At 47.3% G+C, this 17,812-nt stretch overlaps 1 protein-coding gene across 2 annotated transcripts in view; it reads right to left on the bottom strand.

Annotated features, from left to right (window-relative positions):
- Positions 1 to 7,766, bottom strand: part of CRTAP (cartilage associated protein) — a 34,411-nt gene extending 26,645 nt beyond the window's left edge. Inside the window, exons 1-2 of one of the 2 annotated variants that reach the window (XM_074405936.1) lie at positions 7,188 to 7,766; positions 2,621 to 2,770 (exon numbers count right to left, since the gene is read on the bottom strand). In XM_074405936.1, the coding sequence (XP_074262037.1) occupies positions 2,621 to 2,770; positions 7,188 to 7,658 (621 nt within the window). In that variant the 5' untranslated portion in view covers positions 7,659 to 7,766. The remainder of the gene's footprint in view (positions 1 to 2,620; positions 2,771 to 7,187) is intronic. The other variant, XM_039461820.2, reaches the window with a different exon arrangement.
- Positions 7,767 to 17,812: the final 10,046 nt, after the last annotated feature.

The raw sequence follows: 17,812 nt of genomic DNA, 5'->3' as shown, positions 1-17,812 counted from the left end.
GAGAGCACGTCTATTAGTCTATTCTCACACTGCTATAAAGAAATGCCTTCATCTGGCCAATATAGCACAAGCCCACCTCTACTAAAAATACAAAAATTAGCCAGGTGTTGGTCACACGCCTGTAGTCCCAGCTACTCAGGAGGCTGAGGCAAGAATCATTTGAACACAGGAGGTGGCAGTGGCAGTGAGCTGAGATCGTACCACTGCACTCCAGCCTGGGTGACAGAGAAGACTCTGTAAAAAACAAAACAAAACAAAAAAAACCACACACACACACTGAGACTAGGTAATTTATAAATAAAAGATGTTTAACTGATTCATGGTTCTGCAGGCTATACAGGAAGCACACCAGCTTCTGCTTCTGGGGAAGCCTCAGGAAACTTACAATCATGGCAGAAGGCAAATGGGGAGCAGCACTTCACATGCCCAGAGAAGAAAGAAGTTGGCGGGGGGTGGGGGGGGGGAGGTGCTACACACTTTTAAACGACCAGGTCTCACGATAACTCACCCACTCACTATCATGAGAACAGCACCCAGGTGATGGTGCTAAACCATTCACGAAGGATCCACCCCCATGACCCAGTCAGCTTCCACCCAGCCCTACCTCCAACACTGAGGATTACAATTCCACATGAGATTTTGGTGGGGACACAGATCCGATCCATGTCAGCAGGTGTCTGTGACCCCGCTTCCTCCAACAATGCAGGATAAACAGAAGTACCATGCATCAGCACTAGTTACTAAGAAGGGCGACCATGAGAGAGTGGAAACCTCAAGGACTTTCTACTAATTGTCGATCAGACTCATTAGAAGAGAAGTAACTAGGACCAAGGAAGCAGCTTGGTCTCCAAGAAATAAGTAGAGATCCTGGCTACACACAAAACCTGCTAACTTGCAGAGGCCAGGACAGGCCCTGAATAAGCATGGGACCCTCCATTTGGAGTTCCTTCTCAGCTGCTCCTGAATGGGGGTATCTGAGGGTCCCCCTTAGACCTAGAATTTTCACCAAACTTAAGGCCTTAGGTAAAGAGGTTGGATTTTCTTAAACCTCCTGGGCAGGCGGCATCCCCTGGAAATAAGACAGGCTGAGGCTTTCTGAAGAGCGCATCAATGAGCAGCAACTCCAGGCAGCTGGTTCCGCAGAAGCAGCGGGGCGGCGGCGGCAGCAAGAAGGAAGCCAAGCAAGAGAGAGGAGCCCCCCGTTCACAGGAGGGCAGCGCCGCCACCCCAGAAGGGCTCCAATGAGCGCCAGCAGGACTAGCTGACTTCCAGATAAGCCCGGGGCACTGACCTCATGCACTCAGCTTCATTCCCCAAACCCTATGAAAACAGCAGTGAAGACAATGAAAATGCATAAATTGCTTTTATGGGAGAATGGAACGGGAGCAAGCAGCAGATAAGACTTCAACAACTTTTGGAAAGACAGAAAGCAAAATAGTCACAAAGGAGGGGTCAGAGGGGAAACAAGCTATACGACCATTGGCATGTGCAGGCGTGAGGGACCACGGAAGGCTGGGGTTAGGCATGGAACCGGAAGCAGGACTGTAAGTTTGAACAGGCTGTTTGCTGGAGCCCTGAGTCCACTCCCAGGACCCACCTGCCCACCCAAGAGATCACATCTCCCAAAGCCACTCTTCACCAGAGACTGGTAGTTTATTCTAGAGACTTTACCCCTAAAGGCTGAGGAATCAGGGACCAGACAGCAGAGGCCAAGGTGGAGGCATGAGGCTAAAAATCAGGAAGCAGGTGAAGTCTTCTGACTCACCTGGGAGACCCCGTCCCCCTCCCCAGCCTGGCTCTCAGACACCAGCAGATGAGCATGGGCACCTGCAGAGGGCTGGTGGAGTCTTCCCTGGAAAACTGATAGATTTCCCCAAAAGAGACTTCCACACATACATTTTCCCTACCAGTGAAAAAGCGAGCCTGCGGTCTGGGCACTCTACAGAAAACCCTGTGGTCAGTCCTTTGGAACTATGGCTCCTAGTGGATATTTTCTACATAACCCCGTTTTCAACAATGCCCTACCCTTACTTTGGACCCGGGCCCCCAGTGCCTAAGTCCCAGAAGGCCTTGACAATAGTGAGTGCTCAAAAGGGTGAGGTCCTTCTTTCCTACTGTTCTTATAACTAATTCTCATCAGGTCTTTTCTTCGTCAATGCATAAATTTAAGTATCCTCTACTCTGCACATCAGCCCTCCTAACTCCTCTTTGTTTTCGACCCTAATATATTTGGGACATGTTTGTATGCAGGTACAAAAATATATGCCTCCTTGTTTCATCAGAGCTAGAGATTCATGTTTCCATTTCTTGTGTTCCTGGTCATTTTTAGATGATTTCCAAGATACGGCTTTAATCTACCCTCTTAAAACTAAATGATTAAATGACCATATTTCTAAAACGTAGCATTTAAAGGGAACATGACTTAAAATCATCACGGCATGCAAAATGTCATTCTTAAATGGATCACTTTGTGCTAAAAGTCAATCATTTCTATTGTCATAATATTCAGCAAGTGTCACCAAACGTCACTCAAGGTCCTTAGCTAGCAGTAGCTGCTCAATGGAGACACATAATAACAATCCACATTGCCACTAACTGCCACGTAAAAATCTGCATATACCTCATATGACTTGGTTTCCAGGTCTTTAATGTAGTCCTCAGCACCAGGCAGGCTCTTATAATATGCCATGTTCCTCTTCATCATTTCATCATCAGGATGCTTCAGTAGGAAGGTGTGAGCAGCCGCGATGGCTTTTGGGAGATTATTTGCCTAAGGACAAAGAACAAAAAGCTACTCCACGGATGCTGAGTGGTAATTTTTGTGAAACAGGAATATCTGCCCAGTCCTTCAAAAACTTTATGTTGCTGTGATAACCTTTCCAGCTAAAGCTTCTGTGACTTCCAGGGCGCCTCAAGGCCAAGTCCGGCCACTGTGAGACGAGTGTTGATTTTCTGAAAGCGACGTCCAGATGGCCTTGGTCTGCCTTTCCCAATCTACTGTGCGCGGGCTGCGCCTGTCGGTGCCCCAGGAGGCTGGGCTGTGTGGACTATGACAACAGACTCCCTCGCCCTCTGGCTTCCAAAGTGGTTCACCAGTGAGGAGCCCCAGTAGGAGACTGAGGGAGGGAAGAGAGTAAGGTCTGTTATTTCATCTCCGGGCCCCTCCCTGCACAGTCATCTTGGGCTGCTGTGTCCCTTAATTGAAGGTCACAGCTCTTCTCAAGGTGGCCCTCGCCAGAGTCTCCCTCCTTCCAGGTTTCCATCATTGCTCTCTCCCCGGCCCTTCTTGGCCTAGGGGTGGTCATATCCCACTGCTACCACCCCTGGGGCACGACACTATCCCTCATGGACTCCCCATGTACAGCACACACCTTTGTATATAACCATCTTCTTCAACGTTCCTCCAATTACCCAGCATTACCACACCAAACCTCTTCCACTGGAACCTTCACAAATACACGTTTCCCAAATCTCCACAGACCTTCTGCTAACATTCTCGCGAGCCCACCACCTCCTCGCTTACTCATCCATTCACGCAGCAAATTCATGTCCTATTACAAGAGCACCATTTCTAGGATGTGGGTCTATAACAGTAAGCAACACAGGAAAAAAAAACTCCCTGCCTGCATGGATCGTATATCTCTGTCCAGTTCTCCATCTCCCAGTGGCCTCTTAAGAGCCTCTCTGTTGTATTAGTTCTGGGTTCTGTCTTCTTGTGTTTTACGCCACCCTGCAATCTCAGCCGGCATGTCTATTTCCCCCATTGGACTATGATCCTCAGGGGACCCAGCTGTGTGTCATTCATTGTCTGAATTCCTGGTGCCTCACACAGTCCTCAGGACAAGGCAGGACAAGGAAAGTATCTGTGACTTGAACATAATGACCATATAATAAAATTTATTCCTATTTTCCTCTCTTTGCCCCTTTCTCTTCTCTCCATTGAAGTGGGGGCCAATGATTCTGAGTTTCACTGCCTCAGGGGAGGTAGGTGTCTGGTCAGAACCAGCACCTTTTCTCATTTGAAAAAAGCCTGTGGAAGAACTTGGCAGGTTTGAGGAGAGGAAGAAACTTGAGAGGAGCTGCAGGAAGAGGCTGACTGGCCTGGAAGAAGAACAGGAGAAAGGGAGTCTCCCAGGCTAGGAAACAAGTTCCCCTTGGGATCTGTGGGAGTGGCAGGCCTGGGGGCCCCAGAGCTTCAGGGCTGGCACTTATCGGCAGTGTCCAAGAAGGCAGAAGTCTTCAGGGAGAACAGGTGTGTAATGGGGTGGGGGGGCTCAAGAGGGCAGACAAATAGGGATGCAGAGGCCTCCCTGTGGGGACACATGACCACCAACTAGAGATTCCCCCACACTATGGACTCTTGACACACGTGGTAGAGAGAAGGCACCCATGCATGTGCACAGAGACTCTTTCAGCCAATCCAGAGGGACACTCTGAGGCAGGAATTAGGGGATTTGGTTTAGACAGAGAAAATACCCTAGATTGCTAAGAGTTATAGGAGAGCATGTATCTGTACCAAATTGCCCCAGAATAGGAACCAAGTCATTTTGAGACAAGGCAGTGGCCACATCAGAGAAGCAGTGGGTGGTGATGAGAACAGACTCCCAGATGTCAATGCTGATGTTTTGGGAATGCCAGTTAGTGGCTTGTGGCAGGGCTGCCTTTGAAACAGCTCTACAGAAAGCTTCACACTCCTGGCTGGAAAAAGGCTATAGTCCTCAGCCAGAAGGAAGGGAGAGGGTATGAATGTTGCCTTTTAAAACATTAGCCAGTGAAATTAGAGTTGCTAATTCTTAGCACACTTAGAAAGAGGGGCACAGAAGCCAGGTGTGGTGGCTTACGCCTGTAATCCCAGCACTTTGGGAGGCCAAGGCAGGTAGATCACTTGAGGTCAGGAGTACAAGACCAGCCTGGCCAACATGGGGTGAAACCCCATCTCTACTAAAAATACAAAAATTTTTATATTTTTTTGTATTTTTAGGCACCACTAGGCATGGTGGCGCATGCCTGTAATCTCAGCTACTCAGGAGGCTGAGACACGAGAATCACTTGCACCCGGGAGGCAGAGGTTGCAGTAAGGCAAGATTGTGCCACTGCACTCCAGCCTGGGTGACAAAGTGAAACTGTCTCAAAAAAAAAAAAAAAAAAAACCACATACACACACACACACACACACACACACACACACACACAAAGATGGTACCTTACTGACTTTTCACTAAGTGTTACAAGACCTGTAAAAGGTTTTGAAGAGAAGCTATGACTGTCCTAACCTTTTGGGGACGCCATGATGAAGGAGAAAAGCCGTGCTTTATGGTTACATTGAGTAAAATGTTCTTCCCCTCCTCCCTATATCACTTGTTCAAATTCATTCTGTGTATTAAAGAAATCAGAGTTTCTGGTATTCTCTAGGTTTAAAAATAAAATGTTTTCCTCTTGATTATGTGATTTAAATTTGGTTCAGACCATATTTGCCAAAAGTTACACAAAAAAAGAATTAGATAAGCCATTTTTAGCTTAAAAAATGGTGCTTTGTATGAAACAGCCCTCATTTTCAACATTCTGGAATTTTATTAATCTCATTCCCTACTTCTATTTTAAAACTGTCTTTTTTTAAATTGCCAGAACAAACATTCACAAAATTGATACTTTATGTAAAACTGTAACTAAGTATAGAAATAACCCAGCTTTTCTCCTCTTGTGGAGTTTTGTGTTATTTTATTGCTCACATGAATACAACATACATGTGGCTCTGTCTCAGTGGAAATATGAAAAACAGATCTTGCAGTCTAGAGACTGAAAGCAAAACAAGAAAAACTTTCTACCTTAAGAATCTGGAATATGCCATGAATCTGCTTTTGTAGTCATTAACATAAACACAATATACTCCCTTTAAAATCTTTCTCAACCAGAGAAAGTAGAAAGTAGAAGGACTTTGAGAGGGTTCTTTTAGCCAAACCCTGTGAAGTCCCATCAAACTACAGCCTCTTTATCTAGTGACAGGGAATTCAACCCATCTTAAAACTTGTGGGTCCTCAGGGTACGAACCCATAGAATAGAAAACTGCAATTTGTGGCTATTTTTAGCCAGCAATCACAGAGAGACCTTAAGCAGCCATTAAAAGGAGGTAGTGAACTGTGTTAAATTCTAGATGATAGAGCGAGACACCGGAGAGGGCCAATCTTGACGACTCACGGTGCATGAGTTCCCCTTAAAGCAGGGACATGTCCTTGCAAGGAGTCCCTGCCCTTCCTGGCCTCAGTTTCGTCCTCTGTAAAAGAGACTAGTCAGCTGCGCGCAATGGCTCACGCCTGTAATCCAAACACTCCGAAAGGCCGAGGCGGGAGGATCACTTGAGTCCAGGAGTTCGAGATCAGCCTGGGCAACGTGGGGAAACCCTGTCTCTCCAAAAAATATTTTTAAAATTAGCGGGCGTGGTGGCGCGCGCCTATGATCCCAGCTACTCAGGAAGCTGAGGTGGAGGATCACCTGAGCCTGAGGAGGTCAAGGCTGCAGTGAGCCATGATCGCGCCTCCGCACTGCAGCCTGGTCGGCAGTGAGACTCAACAAAAAATAAAAATAAAAGGGACTAGTTGGCTTCTCGGGTCTTCTGCTTTATTATCACAAGTCACCACTCACTTGAGAAAAACGGCGACTTTAATGGTATATACAGAAAAGAGGCGTCTGCCCTCAAATAACAGAACATTTATCAGGCACTTTGTTGGGTGCCTGGCGCTGGGCTACCTTCTACGTACGTATTCTCTGCCTTAGAGCTACCCTTCAAGAAAGGCATTCTCATGTTCCACTAAGATGACGAAGGAGAGGCAGGATTTGAAGGGGACCTTTGGCGGAGCCGGGTGGGAGGGAGCCAGGTCTAGAACTGTCGGTACAACGCGGCCCCGGGCTCAGGGGCGGGGCCGGGGTCTGAAGGCGGGGTCAGGGGCGGGGCTTGGCCTGGAGGCGGGGTCAGGGGCGGGACCGGAGGCTAAAGGTGGAGTGAGGGGCGGGGTGTGGCCCGGAAGCAGGGTCAGGGGTGGGGGCTGCGGCTGGAGGCGGGGTCAAGGGCGGGGCGGGGGCTGGAGGCGAGGTCAGGGGCGGGGCCGGGGCTCGGGCCGGGGCTGGGGCTGGGGCCGGGGCCGGGGCCGGGGCCGGGGCCGGGGCCGGGGCCGGGGGCGGGGCGGACTTGCCTTGAAGTAGGCGAACTGCAGGAACTTGTAGGGCTCGCGGCGCTGGAAGTCCGCCAGCACCTCGCGGCTGGGCTGGGACTGGCGGAAGGCGGGTAGGCCCTGCTTGCAGCGTTTGAGGCAGTGCGCGCGGCGCAGCAGGCCCCCGAAAAGGCGCAGCTCGGGATAGCTGGCGAGGCCGGCGGCGGGCTCGGGCCGCTGCGCGGCGCTGCAGTTGCGGTGGCAGAAGGCCTCGCTGTCGCGCAGCAGGCGGTGCAGCCGCAGGCTGATCTCCAGGTAGCCCACGCTCTCGGCCCAGTGCTCGCCGCTGTACTTGTCCAGCGCGTGCCGGTAGGCCGACTCCAGCGGCATCAGCTCGTCCCGCGGGAAGCTACGGAAGCTGTAGCGCTCGTACTGGGCGCGCCCGGCGCGCAGCACGCAGCCCACGCACAGCAGCGCCAGCAGCGCCGCGGTCCCCCGGCGCCCCGGCTCCATCGCGCCCCGCGGAAGGAAGGAAGGAAGGAAGGGACGAAGGAAGGGAAAAGGGGAGGGAGAAGGAAAGGAAAGAGGACGGCACGACGCGGCGGGCCTAAAGTTTTCGGGGCGGGACGCCAGCCTCCGGCCCGCCCCGTCCGGCCGCCCCTCCCCACCCTGCCGGGGGATCTGGGCGCCAGCTGCCCGCGCAGAGGGGGTGCCCGGGGAAGGCGCACGGTGCCCTGGTTCCTGCAGGCCGGTGCGTGTGATGGGGCTCTGCCGCTCTTTCATTTGGAGACCTGCCTGCAAGGCCGACGCGGCCCTAATAGATCGTAGATTAGCGTTATTGAAACTTTGTAATCGCCTAGAGGTTTGTGAAAACGCAGATTTCTCTGAATCAGAAAGTCTAGGGTGGAGGTCTGAGAATTTGTGTGTTTAAGCAGCACTCTGGTGAGGCTACTGCTGCGGGTCCACGGGCTGCACTTTGAATAGCGCTGCCCAACCTTAGATTTTAGTGAGAGAAAAAGACACTGCAAAAATAAAATTAATAAAGATGTCAGTGGCACTTTGTAAACTGTACAGCTAGTCAGGTGGAAGATGTGCACCCCTTATGAATCTGCGACTCCATTCTGTGGAATATGCTGGAGAAACTTGTGCGTGTGCGTCAGAAAATGTGAGTGGAATGTTGAGGCAGCACTCTTCTAAAAGTCTTTAAACTTTTTAATCTTGAAATAATTTACAAGAAAGTTGCAAAAGTAGTACAAAAAGCTTCTATATACCCTTCATCAAGATTCACAAGTTGCTGACTTTATACCACATTTCTATCTTTACGTTTTTTTCTGACTCATTTGAGATAGGTTGCATACATAAGGCCCACGGTACCTTAGTGGTGTTTGTTTGTTTGTTTGTTTGTTGAGACAGAATGGTACTCTGTTGCCAGGCTGGAGTGCAGGGACGCGATCTTTGGTCACTGCAACCTCCGCCTCCCGGGTTCAAGCAGTTCTCCCTGCCTCAGCCTCCCGAGTAGCTGGGATCAGAGGCATGCACCACCACACCTGGCTAATTTTTCTGTTTTCTTTTTTAGTAGAGACGAGGTTTCACTGTGTTGGCCAGGCTGGTCTTGAACTCCTGACCTCAGATGATCCACCCGCCTTGGCCTCCCAAAGGCTAGGATTACAGGTGTGAGCCACCGCTCCCGGCCTCTTAGTCTTTCAGTATGTGTGTCCTAAGAATGAAACTACCAATCAAATTTAGGAAATTTAATACTGATAGAAGACTTTAATCATGTTCCATTTCCAGTTTCCTCAGCTGTTCCAATAGCTGAGGAAATGTCTTTTATAGCACTTTTTTCTCTTAGACAGGATGCGGTCCATCCACCGTCACTGTTAACACCTAGTCTGTTTCCTATCCTGTCATCTAAACTGGTTCCTCAGCTTTTCTTGTTATGCCATTGGCATTTTCGAAAAAATATAGGCCCAAACAGCAATAAGACACCACTACAAAATCCAAAACACTGACATCATCACATGCTAACAGGGATGCGGAGCGACAGGAACTCTGCTTCACTGATGGTGGCGATGCGAAGTGGTACATTGACTTTAGAGGACAGTTGGGCCGTTTCTTACAAAACTAAGCATACTCTTCTCATACGACCCAGAAATTGTGCTTCTTAGTATTGACCCAAATGGGTAAAAATTTATGCACAGACCTGCAAATGGATGTTTATAGCAACTTTATTCACCATTACCATAACTGGGAAGCAACCAAGATGTCCTTCAGTACGTAAGGGGATATATAAACTGTGGTATATCCACACAATGGAATTTTATTCCAAGCTAAAAAAAAAAAATGAGTTATCAATCCATGAAAAGACATATCTTAAATGCATATTACTGGATTGAAAGAAGACAATCTGAAAAGGCTACATACTGTGTGATTCCAGCTATATGACATTCTAGAAAAGGCAAACTATGGAGACAGTAAAAGGATCAGTGGTTGCTAGGGATTATGGAAAGGAAGGGATGAATAGGTGGAGGACAGAGGATTCTTGGAGCAGTGAAACTATTCTATATGATACTGTAGTGGTGGATACATGCCCTACATTTGTTAAAATCCATAATATGCACAACACTAAGAGTGAGCCCTAATGTGAACTGTGGACGGGGGGTGATAACGATGTGTTGGTGGAGGTTCATTTATTTTAACAAATGTACCATTCTGGTGCAAGATGTTGACAGTGTGGGAATTGGGCGTGTGTAGGGTCGTGGAGTATATTTGAACTCTGTCCTCTGCGTTGAGTTTCGCTGAGAATCTAAAACCACTCTAAAAAACAAAGTTGTTTTTTTTTTCCAAAGGACACAGGCCAGTTACTTTATCAAAGATTCCTTATTTGAGGTTTTCCTGATGTTTCCTCATGACTAGATTGAGATTAAGCTCTTTGGCTAGAATGCCATAGAAGCAATGTGGTATCCATCTCAGGTATAATGTCTAGATAACTCAGTGTGCACCCTTTGTCTGTGTTAACTTTTATCACTTTATTAAGGTGATGTCTTGTGGGTAACCCCCCCATATGGGTACCGAGGAAGGAGAGCTAAGCAGAATCCTGGCACAATTAAGGCCTGAAGAATATCTCAGTATATAGTGTTACTACGCAGTTACTTCCTTCTATATAATCCTATATTAGTTTATAGAATTAGGGCTTGGAGAATATTTCAGTTTATAGTGTTACTACTCAGTTATTTCCCTTTATATAATCCTCTATATAATCATATATTAGTTCATTGAATGAGTGCCTAAAGAATATCTTACCACTCAGTTATTTCCATATATATATATATATATATATATATATATAACTGTATCTTAGTTCATAATTGGAGGAATGCCTAGAGTAGACACAGTACAGAGCATGAATTAGGTAATAAGCAGCTTATAGTCAGAGGAATGTCTGGAGCAGACACAGTGCAGAGCATGGTTTAAGGGAAAACAGTTATACCAGAACAAGAACCCATGGCCCAGGTGGCAGCGCTCAGTATCATAAAGATATCATAAAGATGCCTGCTGTGTGGCAGGCCTGGGGCAAGAGCCAGTCCTCCTGTTAAAGGAGTTGTAGGACCTTGCTCCAGTTCTCATGGAAGGCTGCCCTCAGACCAGCAATCCACCTTGGGGACTGTGAACTTTATCAACTTCTGCTACTGTGCTGCTGGAAAAGCATCTTCCCATAGAACTCATTGGAAGCTGCCAGCAGGTGGCGGTAACCCTGACAGCTCTGCACTACTGTGTGACTTAAAGCATCCCCCCATAAATCTTAGAAGTAGTTTGCCCATAGATAGAGGTATTGCACACTGCACCCTCTTCACAGCGCACGGCCCACCTCCATGCCTCCGTGACCTAAGGGGAGTGGACCCCTTACTGCACATGGCCCTTGCCTTGATGACCTAATGGGAATGGCCCCCTTGCTGTGCACTGTCCACCTCCAAGCCTAGGTGACCTAATGGGGGTGGACCCTTTGTTTTATTGCTCACGACCCTATCACTATCCTCTATCCTTAATGATTTCACTCACTGCCCTGTCCCCTAACCTATACACAATAAATACACATGCTTCTGGACATTCAAGACCTCGCCTGACTCCACTCATAGGTGGCGTGGCCCCTCAAGCCTAGCTGCGTTTTCCTTGTACTTCTGTGTCCTGTCTTTGTTTCTCGGATCTTGTGCCTCAGCACAGCATAAGGGACACCCCACGACCCTGTGGGGCCCTCAGCCCTACAGTGTCTATTGTCCCTACTTCATTTGTTTTCTTTTGTAATTAACAAGCGTCTACAGTAGGGTACCACAACATTGTTCTTAATGGCAGAAAGTAGGAATAACCTGTCCGTAAATAGAAGAGTGGATTTTTTAAAAATGAGAGTAAATGCATATAGAAGAATGTTACAGCAGGGAAAATGAAAGAATTAGAGCTACATATAACATATAAATAGAGCTACAATCTGGGGATGGGGGAATCACAGAATGATTCCATTTGCCTAAAGTTTTAAAATATGGAAACACACACAATGTATTATTTAGGAGTAAAAATAATATAGTCCTACTTTATACAAACACACAGGGTAAAACTATATTGAAAAGAGAATGATAGGCCAGGTGCAGTGACTCACCCCTATAATCCCAGCACTTTAGGAGGCCAAGGCAGGTGGATCACTTGATGTCAGGAGTTCGAGACTAGCCTGGCCAACATGGTGAAACCCTGCCTCTACTAAAAATACAAAAAAATAATCCAGGTGTGGTGGTGCATGCCTGTAATCCTAACTACTGGGGAGGTTGAGGCAGGAGAATAGCCTGAACCCAGGAGGCAAAGGTTGCAGTGAGCTGAGATCGCACCGTTGCACTCCTGCCTGGGTGACAGAGCCAGACTGTCTCAAAAAAAAAAAAAAAAAAGGCCGGGCTCGGTGGCTCAAGCCTGTAATCCCAGCACTTTGGGAGGCCGAGGCGGGTGGATCACAAGGTCAAGAGATCGAGACCATCCTGGTCAATATGGTGAAACCCCGTCTCTACTAAAAATACAAAAAATTAGCTGGGCATGGTGGTGCGTGCCTGTAATCCCAGCTACTCAGGAGGCTGAGGCAGGAGAATTGCCTGAACCCAGGAGGCGGAGGTTGCGGTGAGCCGAGATCGCGCCATTGCACTCCAGCCTGGGTAACAAGAGCGAAACTCCATCTCAAAAAAAAAAAAGGAAAAGAAAAGGGAATGATAAATGTAAACTTAGGACGGTGGTTTCCAGTGAGGTAGGAGGAAGAACATGGAACGGTAGAGGGTCAGATGCAGGGGAGGGGTTGGGAAGTAAATGTGACAATGTTCATTTCATCGTTATTTTTTATACCATACATATATTTTGTAATTATCATTTTATATTTATATTTCATGTTTTCGGTTTTTTAAAAAAAATTTTTGGAAAAAGAAAAGATTGCAGTAGTGATATGAAGAAAATTGAAAAGCTGAATGAGACGGGATAGGGAAAGATTGGTTAAGGAGGTGGCATTTGGACTGAGACGTGAAGGGGAGGGTGCCCGTGAGTGAGCTGTGCTGGAGGTGGTGCGCAGCGCTTGCCTGATCTTGGAACATTCTGTCGGGAAATCCCCAGTGACTATCATTCCCAATAGCAAAGAGATACAATTTGGAAACATATCACACAATCACTCAATTGTACAAGATACTAAGCTCTGGCCACGGCTTCTTCCTTTGTCTTGCCCTTGTCTTACCAACTTCTGCTAAAGGGCCTTTGCCCAGGGCTGTTATTTTAGATGCGGGTGGATCACCTGAGTTCAGGAGTTTGAGACCAGTCTGGCTAACATGGCAAAACCCCATCTCTCCAAAAAATACAAAAAATTAACCGAGCAGGCGCCTATAATCCCAGCTACTTAGGAGGCTGAGGCAGAATTGCTTGAACTTGGGAGGCAGAGGTTGCAGTGAGCCGAGATCGTGACATTGCACTCCAGCCTGGGGGACAGAGCCGGACTCTGTCTCAAAAAAAAAAGAAAAAAAAACACTTTAAATTTCTTCTCCGCATCCATGCCCCTTGGCAATTTGACTTTGCAGCTTCTTCAGCAAGAGGGAGAGTCAGTTTTTCCACCCTTTGGATGGGATTTGGATATGTGATTTACTTTTGTCAATGAGACAGCAGAAAAGGTCCCAAATGGGACTCCCCTGTTTCATGGTACTTGGAGCCCTTCTTTCATGTGCTTATATGTAGGCTATCCTGCTGAAGGATGAGAAACGTGTGACCCAATTGTCTTTTCATCGTTTCTGTCACTTCTCAATTGTATGAGTGAGGCCATCCTGGATCATTCCACACCAGGAGATTCACCAGCTGTCTTCAGAGGCATGGGAAGTCCAGTAGAGCCAAAACCAGAAGAATTGCGCAGCTCACTTACACAATCATGAACTAAATAAACCCTTACTATTGGCCTCTAAGTTGTGGGGGTAGCTTGTTACATAGCACTAGCTATAGATGTATTGACCAAAAGGTCAAGAAGGATAACTATTCTTTCTTCTTATATTGTTCCTTCCCTTGTCCTTAAGGTCAGTTAGAGTCAACCTGGTAAGACTGATGGGGAGAGACAGTCACATGTGCACTCTGGCCTCTGCTGAAACATCATCGGATCCTGGTTGGTCACCAGTGATGATTCATTCCCCATCCCTTTAGCCAAGGCCCCACAGGTCCATCAGCTCTGTGCTACACCCAGACCACTCGACTTTCATAATAGAGTCTGGGGAATCCCAGGGAGCTGGTTGGATCCCAGGCTGCCTCCACATATCACAAGCCAATGCACCGCTCCCACAGAAGATGGGGGTGAAGGAGACATAAAGAGTACAAGAGACTGAGAGAGAACCACTGTGGAGAGAGCAGAAGGCATAAAGAAACAGAGTGTGGGCTGGCAGAGGGCAGGTGGAATTGCCTTTGAGGACCAGGGCTGTCCATGGACAGGTGGAAGTGGAGGGAAGAGTGGCTTTCCATGATAATTCAATAAAATTTTTTTTTTTTGGAGATGGAGTCTCACTCTGTCACCCAGGCTGGAGTGCAGCGATGTGATTTCAGCTCATTGCCACCTCCACCTCCTGGGTTCCAGCAATTCTTGTGCCTCAGCCTCCTGAGTAGCTGGGATTACAGGTATACATCACCACGCCTGGCTAATTTTTGTATTTTTAGTAGAGAGAGAGTTTCACCATATTGGTCAGGCTGGTCTCGAACTCCTGACCTCAGGTGATCCACCCATCTCAGCCTCCCAAAGTGCTGGGATTACAGGCGTGAGCCATCATGCCTGGCCAATTCAACAGAATTTATAAAAGGAAGTGAAACCAGACATCTAGTGTGGCTGCCTTCTGCTTCAGTGGCTGATCGACCTCAATAGAGCTGTGTTTAAGCGTGTCTCCTCACCAAAGAAGGCAATGTTCCCCCAGGTGACTTAAGTAACAAATTCTCTTTTATATCGTGAATTTATTCATTCAATACACGGTTCAGCATCTATCTTATACCAGGCCCTGCACTTAGTGCTGAAATGCAAAGATGAAACAGACATACTTCCTTGACTGTGGAGTAGAGGAGATATAATATCTATTTATTATTTCATCTGTTACATAGACCTATAACGAATTGTATTCCAGGTGCTATATTAGAGAAATGATATCAACTTTTGCTTCAGAGAACTCAAAATTTGGAAGTGACAGATAAGTAAACCTTTAATTACCCTCCTGATGGAGTTGGAGTCGAGATGTGGACAGAGGACTTGTGGAGTTCCCACAGAGGGCTGGGTAACCGAATCCGAAGGAGAGTCTGGAATGGCTTCTCCAAGAGGCCATGCTTGAATTCCTTTAAAGGGTATGAAAAGATGGAACAGGAGTTGATTGGAGACAGAAATGGAAAAGGAAGAAGATTGCTGGCAGAGGGCACAACATATGCAAAGTCTTACGGGGAAGAAAGTGCTGGGGCTGGAAGCCACAAAGCAGTATGGAAGACCCCTGCAGTGATTCCCACAAGAATCACTGTGAGGGCCCGAACTGAAGCACAGAACATAAAAGCCATAACACAGATAGAGAAAGATCATAAATGCCAAAAGTTAAGCCGGGTGTGGTGGCTCACTCCTAAAATCCAGGCACTTTGGGAGGCTGAAGCAGGTGGATCACTTGAGGTAAGGAGTTCGAGACCAGCCTGGCCAACATGGCGAAACCCCGTCTCTACTAAAAATACACAAATGAGCCAGGTGTGGTGGCGCACACCTGCAATCCCAGCTACGTGGGAGGCTGAGGCAGCGAATTGCTTGAACCTGGGAGGCGGAGGTTGCAGTGAGCCAAGATTGCCCACTGCACTCCAGCCTGGGTGACAGAGAGAGACTCTGACTCAAAAAAATAAAAATAAATAAATAGATAAAAGTCAAAAGTTAGATGTATGTAGAACGCTACAAGAATTTCTGGAAGGAAAGAACTCCTTTAGCTAGTGCAATCAGTGATTACTTCATTTTTAAGAAGGCATTAGATCTGGGGTTTAATTGGGGATGAGTTGTAAGCCCATAATCCTAAAAACAAAATCTAACAGACAGCCCCAAAACGCTAGGTTGGAGAAAGCACAAGAAGCCCATGCAGGGAAGAGTTCATCATGTTGAGCCAATGATTATCTCATCTTGAATTCCCTAGAAAACAGAGGCTGGGGCAAGCACTAAATGCTAATCCTTTATTTGGGAGTACAATGCACAACAGTGAGAATGAGAAGAAAGGGAAATGGGGCAGGAAAGGAGGAGAAGCAGTGTCAGGTAATGCGTTACTGTGCAGGCTAGTGCTTCATGCCAGCCTTGAAGGCATGGAGACAATTTCTTGGCAGGTGCACTCACTAGACCATGTGGAATGTCTCTGATCAGAGCAACCACACCTTGAAATAGTTAAATGGAGGAGGGAAGAGGAAATGTGTTTACTGGCTCTTTCCCACCTCTGTTCTTCCATTGCACTGGGCGTCTCCATATCAGAGTTAACTTGCCTGCCGTTGTGGATAGCACCACCTAGCTAGTCCCTTTGGCAACCACCTGGGAAGCATGGTGCCTCATTCCAGTGAATCCAGAAGTGTCTGGAGGAGCCAGAGGCTCCAGATGGTTGGCTTTGGTGGCACATGTGCTGCAGCGGTAGCTGTGACAGAGAGGCAGCTGAGAGTTCAGGAGAAAGGTGACTAGAGAATCTGGACATTGTATGACATGTTGTGTGCAGCAATCATGGAGGTTTGAACAAATTACCACTGAGACTCTCTAACTCAGATGTTCCAAATTTCAATTCATTCTATATTGGGGCCTGCTGCAGTTAATGTCAAAAAGAAAGGCAAAGCAAAGCCAGGTGTGATGGCTCACACCTATAATCTCATTGTTTTGGGAGGCTAAGGTAAGAGGCTTGCTTGAGGCCAGGAGCTCAAGACCAGCCCAGCAACATAGCAAGACCCTGTCTCCAAAAATAAAACAAAACTAAAATAATTTAAAAAGTGCATGTCTGTAGTCCTAGCTACTCAGGAGTATCTCTTGTGCCCAGGAGTTCAAGGCTCACCCCAGCCTGGGCAACAGAGTGAGACTCTCTCCCTAAAAAAAAAAAAAAAAAAAGGCCGGGCGCGGTGGCTCAAGCCTGTAATCCCAGCACTTTGGGAGGCCGAGGCGGGTGGATCACGAGGTCGAGAGATCGAGACCATCCTGGTCAACATGGTGAAACCCCGTCTCTACTAAAAGTGCAAAAAATTAGCTGGGCATGGTGGCACGTGCCTGTAATCCCAGCTACTCAGGAGGCTGAGGCAGGAGAATTGCCTGAGCCCAGGAGGCGGAGGTTGCGGTGAGCCGAGATCGCGCCATTGCACTCCAGCCTGGGTAACAAGAGCGAAACTCCGTCTCAAAAAAAAAAAAAAAAAAAAAGTGAATCAGATGGAGAGGGCTGCCAACTGGAGAGACCTGTTCAGCCTAAGGACTGTCCCAACTCAGATCTCTGGAGTACTGTTACCTCATGGAACCTTGGGCCGGGTGTGGCCGGAACTTCTGATCTTTGAAGAGAAACTGGAAATTCAGATTATGTAAATTCCCCTGATTAAATGTTGACAACTACAGTAATTAAATAAAATCAAAGACACTGTTGGGCTGACATGGAGAGTGTCAAATCAAATAGCTCTTCTGGCCTCATCTAGTTTTAACCTTCAATCTAGGTAGAAAAACTATGATCATTTAGAGAAGGAGGGAACCACAACTAAGGTGTGGCTACAAAAGCAGAGAGTGGGCTGGCTCCGGGGTCCGTGTGAAGAAGAAATGACAGGCCTTGGTGGTAGATTAGACGTGAGAGCACTTAGAAACTTGGAGCAATTTGCAAGTAAATCTATCTGTCGAATCTAATAAAGAAAAAAATTATTATACATCTATTTTTTATTTCATTTTTCTAGTAATTTTTTTTTTTGAGACAGAATTTCATTTTGTCGCCTAGACTGGAATGTAGTGGCACGACTTGGCTCACTGCAACCTCCGCCTCTTGGGTTCAAGCAGTTAAACCTCGGCCTCCTGAGTAGCTGGGACTACAGGCACATGCCACCTACCATTCTCTTCATATTGCACATGGCTGCTTCCACGCTACAATGGTAGAGTGGAGTAGTTGCAATCTTAGGACCTACAAAAC

This window comes from Saimiri boliviensis, chromosome 9 (assembly GCF_048565385.1).
Source record: "Saimiri boliviensis isolate mSaiBol1 chromosome 9, mSaiBol1.pri, whole genome shotgun sequence".
NCBI classification, from domain to species: domain Eukaryota; kingdom Metazoa; phylum Chordata; class Mammalia; order Primates; family Cebidae; genus Saimiri; species Saimiri boliviensis.
Note: the sequence above shows the minus strand (reverse complement) of the source record. Positions and strands in the feature narration are given on the sequence as shown.